At 37.3% G+C, this 11,268-nt stretch overlaps 1 protein-coding gene across 1 annotated transcript in view; it reads left to right on the forward strand.

Moving 5' to 3' along the window:
- The window catches only part of HNRNPLL (heterogeneous nuclear ribonucleoprotein L like), a 30,005-nt gene extending 19,687 nt beyond the window's left edge, over window positions 1-10,318 (forward strand). The window contains exons 7-13 of the mRNA XM_030007260.2: window positions 1,212-1,283; window positions 2,965-3,182; window positions 3,342-3,463; window positions 3,882-4,083; window positions 5,037-5,094; window positions 5,212-5,310; window positions 7,021-10,318. Coding sequence (XP_029863120.1) covers window positions 1,212-1,283; window positions 2,965-3,182; window positions 3,342-3,463; window positions 3,882-4,083; window positions 5,037-5,094; window positions 5,212-5,310; window positions 7,021-7,076 — 827 coding nt within the window. The 3' untranslated portion in view covers window positions 7,077-10,318. The remainder of the gene's footprint in view (window positions 1-1,211; window positions 1,284-2,964; window positions 3,183-3,341; window positions 3,464-3,881; window positions 4,084-5,036; window positions 5,095-5,211; window positions 5,311-7,020) is intronic.
- The last annotated feature ends 950 nt before the right edge of the window (window positions 10,319-11,268 follow it).

Genomic DNA, 11,268 nt, shown 5'->3' on the forward strand with positions numbered 1-11,268 from the left:
TTGACTGCCTGTTTGCTTTTTAGAGCCAAGAACCAGAGCTGTTACCCTGAAAAGGGAATAGAAAAACAAAACTTGACAAAAGTAATCTTTCTTCTATATATTTGAAGGCATTCAGCACGGTTCTCTCTTCAGGCTTTATTGCCAAAGTAAATATCTGACTTGGAACCTGTCCTCCAAATACTGAGCTGAAAGGGCATATGTGTTTTCATCTCCCACTGTTGTGTTTTCTAATGCAAGTAGTTGCTGTTCTTCAGGGGAAATACCTCCAGCTGCACCGGGCTGGAGTTGCCATTTTCAGCAGTCATATACCTAAATTTCCTGGGAACTGTTGTAAACTGATAAATGTCTTCTCCACCTTTTCAATGTGGCTTTTTTAATTATGAGAAATCAGTTGTTGCTTACCACAAAAAAATCTGGAAGTTTAGATTTTCTTTGTCATGCAGCATGGACCTGATTAGAAAATACAGCTTTGGCTGTGATGCATTGCTTTCCTCCAGTAATGTAGACCCCTTGCTTAACTTTATATCCTAGAGAACTGGGTTTTCTTAAAGGATTGACCGTTGTTTAAGTGCATTATTCAGTGATGTTTTTCTTCAATTGAACTGTTATGTGCTGCTGATAATGCAATAATGTACAATCCTTTCAGCACGCCCATAAATCAGTAGGTGTTCTGTAAATATATATGTACACGTATGTAATGCTCTCTGTTTACTGATTATGAAACCATGTAATACAGGTTGTTGTTGGCTTATGCTGAAACTTCTTGAAAGAAGCCCACTTTGAAAATGTGTTGCTGTTGAAGCTAATATTATGATTCAGGTACTGTCTTTCAAAAGTACTGCATTTCAAATTTGTTTTAAGAGACACATAGGTAAATCCTGCTGTATGGTGTTATCTATACTAATGTGTGGTGTCTGTTTAGGAAAACTATTGGGTATATCCATAAACTTTAAATGTCTGCATCTCCTCATTGGCTACTGCCCCAAATCAACTTAAGTCAATTTGTTATACAGAGGCAGTCATTTAATTTTGGTGTCCCAGAGCTACAGCTTGTGGTTTTAGCTGTATAATGAATGAGAAATTGTTTATAAAATTAACAAGGACTCAAATTACTTTTTTGCTTCTTAACTAGAAGCTTTGTGTCTTAACTGGAGAAATCAAGTGCATAGTTGTGCATACTAAACTGTTTTCTTTCCCTTCCCACATGTTAGACAGAGGGAAGGGTCGCCAGAGGCAAGCTATTTTGGGAGAGCACCCATCATCATTTAGACATGATGGTTATGGTAAGTAACATAGGATGACAGGTGGTTATGATTTCTTTACATGTTATGTGGAATTCTAAATATTCAATCAGTGCTTAACTGTGGACCCCTACAGCATGAGTAGTTCACTGTTGTGCTGTACGTGCAGTGCTGTCAGTCCACGTTCTGAAAATAATACTGATTCACTGAAATCTGTGTGCATTTATTGCTGTACCTCTTCCTTCCTTTCACGGACAGCATCCGGCTCTACAAATTTATTCCTTGGAAGAATGTTTCCTTTCAGTTGCCATCACCCTAGCAATGGATGGAAAATGACATCTGTACTAGGAAAGCAGTTTTCTTTCAGAAAATGGCAACATAGCTTGATCAATGGTTTGATGCAACACAGAGCTCTTTGATGTTCTTGCGTGCAAAGCTGTGAATTGTGGGCTTTGCGTTTCTTCTAATATAGCTAATTCTGAGAAAGTATAGCTATGCGACTGTATAAGAATGATGTTTTGGAATTAGTGCTATAAAGCGCTGCGGTTTTTACCAGTGCTATCTGTAAATGAAGATCTGCTGTCACTTTCATGTGTTATACCAAGACCTCAGAGAGGTCTAGTTATTTACTTTCTTAACTGTCAGATGCAATGTGATTGTCTTGCCTCTTTCTTTGCAAATGTATTGATGATATTTTACACTGTAGGTTGACCTTCTACCTACTCTCCAAAGGTTCTTCAAATCTCCAGAATTTCCAAGTTCCACCTTGTATTCACTGGTGTTTTTTTCATTCTTCTTATACATCCTTCTACCTTAAGTAGTGTGGCTGTCTCCTCCTATACCACTGTCTCCCTCTTATTACTGCTTTTTGCTGGGGGGGGAAAAGGACAAAAGGTTCCTTTTGTACTTGGCTTATGTGAATTTCACATTATTTTTGTCTCAGAACAGGAATCCTCTCAGTCTGTAATACTGATGTTTTCTATAAACAGAAGTATTGCATACTAGTCATGTCTCTTCATTTAAAAAAAAATAATAGTTTATTTCAGTGAAACTTGTCACTTCTCCTGTAGTTGAAAATAGGACAGTTTCATTTTGCGTTAATGCAGGGGTTTAAGTATTCCTGTTTCTTGCAAATGAACTGTTTGTAGAAAGGCAGTCTTCTGACTTAATCTCTTGTCTCTGGAAAAGAGCTGTGTCATCTCCTCTCCTGGCCTCTGGCTAAAAGTTCGCTCCTTTTGGTTTGTTTTCCCTACTTTGTAATATTCTTTCTTGGCATCATATAGCTCTATAAGTAGACATGGCAATATTGCTGAAGGTTTATTTTAAATATTTCTTCTGATAGGTTTATGTTCAAATATTTTGTATGGTGCAGGGATTTTTATAATTACTGAAATAATTTTTTCACTTGTGTATAAAAACAATACCATGAAACAGCTCCTTCCTTTTTGTCTGGTAATGTAAGAAGAGACTTGGAACATTAAAGGGAATAAAGAGGGGTTTTCTTGTTTTGTGGTGGGGGTTTTTTTGTTCTTTTTTGTAGTTTTTTTTGTTTTGGGGGGATTGTTTTGGTTTTTTAATTGGAAAAAGAATTAATGGAAACTGCTGTAATGTTGTTTCACCTCCCCCTCCTTTAAATATGCATTACATATGTGGGCTTTAATGCATAATTAAGTAGTGAAAATTATTTCAAACAATGTGAAAGCATGGTCTTTCATCTCCTTAGGGTCACACGGTCCTTTGTTGCCATTGCCAAGCCGGTACCGAATGGGATCTCGGGACACTCCAGAACTTGTTGCTTATCCGTTGCCCCAGGCATCCTCTTCTTATATGCATGGTGGAAATCCTTCTGGGTCAGTTGTCATGGTTAGTGGGTTGCATCAGCTAAAGATGAACTGTTCAAGGGTCTTCAACCTGTTCTGCTTGTATGGAAACATTGAGAAGGTAAGGCATAATTTACTAGAAACTTGGAAACTACTATAGTCACTTTAATTGTTTTGGAAAAAGCCGGGCTGAGATGGTCTAAAAATGTTTGCTAGTAACTTACAAAACTCCTGGTTGGGCTGTTTGTTGCAATGTCATTTTTTCCCTTATCTATCTTAGGTGAAATTTATGAAGACTATTCCAGGCACAGCACTGGTTGAAATGGGTGATGAGTATGCTGTGGAAAGAGCTGTTACACATCTCAACAATGTCAAGTTATTTGGAAAGAGACTTAATGTCTGGTAAATATGTTTTATCAGATTAATAATCTTCAGTGGACAGATGGAATGAGGTTGCAAATGGACGATATCTCATTGTTCTGTTATCATTGTTGGAGTGACAATTTCCAATTTGCAACTATTATTCATTTATTTATTACTATTTATAATTGTTATTATTATTTTATTAATAAAGCATATGGGCATTACGTGGATTGGCTATTAATAAACTGTATTCCCTAATGTACCGTATCCATCCTTTCTACAATTTTTTAAGGAAGGTGTCAAATCCAATCCATCTTCTTCTCCTTCTATTTCAAATTGTTGTAAACATATGCCAGCTCTGTTCTGGCTAGATCAATAATCTGTGTGCAAAGTATGCAAGTCTTAATTATTTAAGAAACTTTAACTACATATATCTCTCTCTATCCTTAAATCCCAGTGTTTCCAAGCAGCATTCAGTAGTTCCAAGCCAGATATTTGAACTGGAGGATGGCACGAGTAGTTACAAGGATTTTGCAATGAGTAAGAATAATCGTTTCACCAGTGCTGGCCAAGCATCTAAGAACATCATCCAACCACCCTCTTGTGTGCTGCATTATTATAATGTTCCCCTGTGTGTAACTGAAGAAACATTTGTAAAGGTAGGCAGTTGAAATGACTGTGACATACAGTGCTTTGGGGCTCAATCCTAGCTTTACACTGTGCTACTTCTAAAAAGAAATAACTGGGATAGCTACAGCATAGTGACTGGAAGAGAACTGGTTCTTAAAACAGGTTTGTAGCCTCTCTATGTAGGAGTTGCTATTTTCACAATTCTGGCATTATTCTCTCCATTTATTTTTTTAATTTTTTTTTTTTTAATGTGAGAAACAAGATCTTGGAAATTAAGTTGAGGAGCTTAATGTGGGTTTTTTTGTGGAGGAAGGGGAAAAGACTCACATGAAGCCAAATACAGGAAAAGTTAGGACTACAATTTGCAAAAGATTTACTAACTCCCTGAGATGGTTACTCTAATGACTGCTAGGATGTTTTGAAATGGAGAGAAGCATGCACCTGGAACAGTTTGCACAGCTGAGTCCTAAACAAACTCCAGATGCTTAAATCATGTACTACTGGGCCTATCAAGTGGAGGCAGTGGTAAAACTGGTAACAGTTCAGTGAGTTCTTTTTCAGTTCAGTAAATTTTTTTTTTTTTTTTTTTCCCAAGCTCTGTCTGAAAGTTAACTCTGGTGCATGAGTGGTGTGCTTGTATGTACAACTTCTGAGCTACTGTATTGAAGTGGGAAAGTTGAAAAGAAGAACTTGGTTTTATTTAAATATAAAAATTGTTTGAGGTAGTAGTGATAGCAGTACTCTAACAATTTTTGTGCCTATAAAATCGTATATATCATGGGACAGCACAGGTATAGGAGCCTTGTTTTGCATACTACAGAACAAAACATTTTAAAAATAATTTGCCATAAATTCTTGGAAGCTCTCTTAAAGAGTCAGTATTTTCCTTTTTGTGTGTGTCTCCCAGGAACTTGGAATTTTTGCTAATGTGTTTATGTGCATTTTTACTGGAGTTTTACCTCTTATTTTATTTTTGTGACAGTTATGTGAGGATCATGAAGTTCTCAGCTTTATTAAATACAAAGTGTTTGATCCAAAACGTAAGTAAACTTTCACCTGTTTGGGGAGTTATTTGGATTCCAGTTTTGATAAGAGTGTACACTGTCAGGAGATGTTACTGATCCCTTCCTTCCCATTTTTATTTCTCATTTTGACAGCTTCTGCCAAAACACTGTCTGGTCTGTTGGAATGGGAATGTAAGACAGATGCAGTGGAAGCTCTCACTGTACTTAATCACTACCAGATAAGAGTCCCAAGTAAGTCAGTTTTACTTGCCTTACTGCTATAAATTTTTTTTTTCTTGCTTTCTTTCATGTTGATACTGCCTTTGTAAAAGGTGAGGCTTCAGCAGCTCAATCTGCAGCTAAAAACTGTGTTGTTCTTATTATATGTATATAAGCTGTATTTTTTATAGATGTATACAAACACATATACTGTACTATATATATTACAGTATACAAATACTGGATTTGTATATTATACATAATATATATATTACAGTATTTAATCTCTAGTTTAGGTTCCATTAGTTTCTATCTAAATGGCACTCCTTAGTTTTTGAGTCAACCTATAGAACTCAAAATATGCTCTGCAACTTTGAAGTTACAGAAAGTTGGAGGAAAAAAATATTGGTTTGGGTTAAAGAGAGGACAGGCAGGAAAAGCATTAAAATCCACTGTCATCAAAATCAAACCTAATGGATAATGTCTTACTGAAGCTTTTTATATCTTTCACAATAAATGCAGAGAAATCTGCAATATGTTTGGGCAGAAGATTCTTTAAGTTATACAGCTTACTGCTCTGAATTAACTGCTCCTGTAGTGGGTTCTCTTCCAAATCAGAAATTCTGAGGCCAAGCTGAGTTTAGCTCCAAACTAATAAGAATGGAGGGGAGTTCATGTGCTAAACAAGTACACACTAGGCAAGATCTGCACTGGACAATTAAGATAGTTTACTGGATTAAATGGAATTTTTCCGGCTGTTCAGAGACAGAACTTTGAATCCAGCATGATGTCTAATACTATTTTAAACTACCTTCTCCAAACTATTATGGATTTGTCTCCCTGTCAAGTGTTAACAGTTTAAATCTTTCCTATCCCTCACCCTGCCCCGTTTTGTCCACCTTCTCAATAGTGGACTGAGACTACTTCAGGGACAGAATATTTTTTAAGCTATTATTGATAACATCCTATTAATCATTTCAGATTTATTTCAGTTTGGAGAGGTGATAACAGCAGAAGAACTTACTTTTTCAACATGAAAAAGGCAAACCCTAATGCATAATCAAATATAGCTATCACAGGAAAAGGCAGTATTTTAAAACAAGGACTGCTGGTTAAGACTTGCTGTAGTAAGATTGTCTGAGGTTGACTGAGCCGGGAGGACATATCTTCCATTACCTGAGAGGCAAATGTGTGCTGCCATCTGTGGGTCTTGGCAGCTTTTCCAAATAGAGGGGGGGGTTGTTTTATGCTTTGCTTTCTGGAGAGGCCTGAAGGGTGTGCTGGACATCCTGCTCTTCTTTTCTCAAACACGTGTAAATACTATCCAGTGCCACTCTGTCTCTGATGGAAATGCCACAGTCTAAATCTTGACTTCCTTAAATGCCTTTTGCATTTGAAATTGCCTGTTAAGCACTACTTCTATAAAGAGTTCGGCTAGGAAGAGAGGCAGCGATAATGGTAAAGTCTTTCTCGTGTATAGTACAACATTTGGAATTCTATCTACATTCCCTTGTGACCAGATCCGTCACTTGGTTTTTATGTCTAAAAAATGCTGGTAGACTATCAATTACACACTACAGGTCATCTGGTATCTGCAGGTCACTGGCAGGGGTAGGCAGGGAGGTGTGAGCCTTAAATCTACAGAATTGGTAAACTTGTCAGATTATGCAAGGTGATCTTGATCAGCAGGAGAGCTATGCTCAGTAAAATGCCCTGAGTATGTTATATGTTGTCTCTTGACAGATGGCTCCAACCCTTATACCTTGAAGCTTTGCTTCTCTACGTCATCCCATTTATAGAGAAGAGGACAGCATGTTAAGAGCTCCATTCATCTTGATTTGCAAGTTTAAAACTACACTTCGTTCACAAAGCTCTAAAGTGGTTGTTCTAATGTTGCCTTGTTTCAACTTAATTCTAATATCTTTTATCTTGTTTTATAATAAATGGATGTTCCTTCATAAATACAAAACAGATTTTTTTCTTTTTGCCTCTGAGAAGTACATGTTGTAAGCTTACTACAAAGTTTGTATTTTGTTAGTGTAGTATCTTCAAATGTCTAAAGAAGCACCAGTAGTATAAACAAGATTTTCTTCCAAAAATGAAATATATTTGCATTTTCGATAATGTTAAAGATTAGCAAGTATTTTTCCATTTGTAGTCTTAATTGGCAGATAGAACTATTACATCAGAATTTTAAATGTAGAACTTGTTTTTCAGTATCTTCAGTAGTGAAGTATGTTGCAATACTAAAAAGCTTGTGTTTATAAAATGCTTTAATCAGGTTAATGTTGCACATACCGAATTTTTAGTAGTATAGACTTGACTTATAGTTCAAACAAAGCTAATGTAGAAAATTAAGTATGTACACGTGTATGGTGTGAATTCATACTTATTTAAAGTGTGGGTTTTGTTTTGTTTTTTTTTAAATATTTTCCATTTGCATTAGCATGATGCCATCTATAGTTAGTCCCACCGTAGGGGCCTTTTAAAAATTAAAATTGCAAGCCTGTATCAATGTGTTCATCCTCATTTTCCATAATTTAAACTTAAATCTTTGGTGTTTAACATGTCCTCTTGGCGCTTTTTTTTTTTTTTAGATAGTGGTTATGACATACTAAATGGTAAAAGTTGGATATGTGAAAAGATCGATCACAATAGAAACCAAGGTGGTAAAAATAGTTAAAACAAAAAGCAAGCCCCACCATACTCTCTCATACCTAGACAGTTAATTTGATGTTTTCTTTTGTCTGATTTATCTTCCATATGTTATGACCATGAAACAACTCATAGGGTGAATAGACTTGGCTAGCCTCTCACTTAAACTGAGGTAATCTAGGTGGGATTCAGATAATGTAACTAATTACATGATAAGAAATTAATGAGGCAAGAAATCTTTCTCTTTGGGGAAGATGATTTCTTCTGTCCTAGTACTTTGAAACCTCTGTTCTCTCTTCTGGAACTGGAGTTGCATCTTACTTGGGCTAAACCCCCAGAAATGGGAATCCAAGCAGGGAAGTCTGGGAGCTGTTGTCCTCGGCTCTGTGTTTGTTCCCCTTTCTGAATTTGCAGCAAAGTGTTTAGGGCTTCTTTTAGTTCTGCTCTTAGTGATCAGAGAGAAGTTACTTTATCAGATATTTTATGTTTTATCATACAAGTTTTGTTCTGTCTGTGGATTTTATCCATATCCATCCTTTATGGAAGATTATTTGTGCAGTATGCTTGTCCTTGAGAGATTATGTTGCAGTACATTTACAGACTGTGGGCATTGCACATGTCTTTAAATACAGACCGGATTTTCCCCGTTTTTAACTTCAAGGCAAATACACCTTATCATACAAGGGAAAATGTGTCAGCTGTCCTTCAGGTTTTCTCATCAATAATGATTTATTTTTGCCCATCTACCTCCATTTTGTTCATGCTTCAGGTAATGAGTATTTCAGGTATTCAAATCAGGCTTCTAATATGTCTGAACTGGGAACTGAAGGACAGCTGCTCTTTGGCACCTCTTTCTGAATAGGGTTTGGAATAATACTAGCCTCCTGTCTGGTAGGTGGCAAACTGACTTGCGTTTTAGGGGCGCTGCTAATACTCTTTCAGCCTCAGTGCTTTTCCCCCAGAAATTGCTTCCAGAGAGCTCCAGTGTAGAAGGCGATGTCCCATATCTTGCTACTTGCCAACAGAATGCTGGGTACTACTGAAAAGTTCTGTGCTGCCTAGTGTTTTAACTGTAAAAGGTCTCTCCCAATCATTCATTTCTCTTCCATCAACCTGAATGTTCTGTTGAAACCTGTTTCTTCTGTCATAACTTGCATTGCTATTTGTATTAATGTAGTTTCAGAAGTCAAGTTGTTTGTAGTTGAGCATTAAAAATAGTATGTTACCTGTTGCTCCAGTTTGGGATGTAGGATTAAAGCATTCAGGTGTTTTGGTTTTTAAAAAAAAAAAAAAAAAAGTGCTTTAATGTTTCAGTGTCCTCAGTGGATCACAGCATTCAGTGCCTAAGATGTTCAGGTGAAAGGCATCTTTCCTGTGGCTACCCAGATAAAACAGAGGACAAACTAGTTCCAGGTGTATCTGAGAGGACTAGATACCAGCTGGAAGTCCCAAATGCAACATGAGTAGCCTGTGCCATGTGGGGAAGAAAAGAGGGGAGACTGAAAAATTGTTCAAGCTTCTTTCTCCTTATAACAATCATCTTATTCACGTAAAAGCTGAGAACAGGAAGGATTCCATGTTGGTGTTTTGCTGTAAAAAGAGAATAATGTCTTCTCTTGGGATTACAAGGATGGATGCTTGTCCTCAGGGAGGAATGAGGTTGGTCTCCTTCCACAAATGAGGTCTGTGTTCACCCATAATCTTGCTCTTTAGAATAGAGTCAAAACAGTGGGGCAGGTGAAGAGTTAGTTGCTCTGAGGGGAGTGAAGTTTGTCTATCATTTGGCAGTGGTATTACTATACTTGTTAGATTGAAATTAAACCATTAAGGTCTCTCAATGCAGTTTTTTCTCTCTTTTGCATAAGCCATACAAGCAAAATAGTGAATATTGCTGTGCACATTCCCTGCTTGTAAGCAGCTGGCATTCACACTGTAGTATCTTCGTGTCTGTTCCACTGTTTGGAGTTTTTTGGTTTTTTGGGTTGTTTTTTTGGTTTTGGTTGTTTGGTTTTTTTAAGTTTATTTTTTCTAATTGATCACCTTTCATTGGAGGTAAACGATATATTGAGGTGGAGATCTGTTTGTCTTCTCTCATGATACTCTAACCCTTGTTTATGTTTATTTTTCCTTATATGCAAGAAGTGGGAATAGTTGCTTTTTGACTTTCTGTACCACCACAACAAGATAAGAGTGTATCGCTAGGGTGCTAAAAGATTTTAAAGAAACCATTCAGGAAGTATTTGGGTGTCCTGCTTTATGAAAGGAATGATACAACTTAATGTGGTGTCACTAAGTCTGTCTTTTAGTAAGGGATAATGTTTGGGGTAAGCTGGCTTGTAACTGGCTGAAACCCTCTTTGTTGTAATTAAATGCAACTTGCTCCTTTTCCTGCTGTGTGTTTTCTTGTGAATAGCACTTGAACTTGTTTGAATATTATGATGGCTTAGCAGGAGACATTCAGTCTCTTCTGTTAAATAATACATTGAAGTCTGGGAACATGAACATGCTTGTTTAAATTCCTCCTCCCATCCCCCCTGCGTCTGGGATGTGTTTAAACATCTTTGGGATTTTTTTGTGTCCTCTTTTGAAAATACCTTGTATTTTCACATCTGTAGCTACTAGTGGATTTTTTAGCCATTCCAGGTTTTTATGTCTACCTGTCTATTGGTTTATTTCCTTCTGGCAATTACAGAAGTGGTAATAATCTCAAAAATAATCTTGTTTGCATTGGCATGGCTTTGGCCAGAAGTAGCGTGCAAGAAGGCATGGGAAAATATAACACTAGTTACGGGCTCAGCTTCCTGTGAAGAGTTCTTAAAGCACAAAATACCATTGTTCTGATTTTGACCTTAAAGTAGATGCAGCTGTGCTCTGGTTGAGAACCTCCCACCTTCACATACCCGGTGTATGAAAGGTAACTTAAGAGTCCTGATGTAAAACTTGCCTTGCAGTGGTTGCCTATATCAGTTTGTATGTTTGATGCTATGACCAAGCAGTGCTCTGGCACGTTGTCATAGAAGAGCTGATGGTGCCCTCTGAATACATGGCAAAAATGTAAGCCTTAAGGAAACAAACCTTGTTGATGTGGGTCCCCTGGTAGCAACAGTCCCCAAGAAAGGGAAAAGTGTAAAGGGAAAAGCAGTCTGGTCTCCGTAGAGTGTTTCCTGTGTGTTGGTTAACTGCTGATACTGTGGTGCTGTCCTACATCGTGGGCTGTGTTGCTCTAAGACAGGTGAGAAAGGCCTCACTGAATAACAGCTGGAGAGAAGTATGTTGTGTGACCTGATTTATTGTGAAATGCAAAAGTGACTGGAGAGCCCTATCTAAGCAAGGGAC

The sequence above is a fragment of the Aquila chrysaetos genome, chromosome 2, assembly GCF_900496995.4.
Source record: "Aquila chrysaetos chrysaetos chromosome 2, bAquChr1.4, whole genome shotgun sequence".
Classification (NCBI taxonomy): domain Eukaryota; kingdom Metazoa; phylum Chordata; class Aves; order Accipitriformes; family Accipitridae; genus Aquila; species Aquila chrysaetos.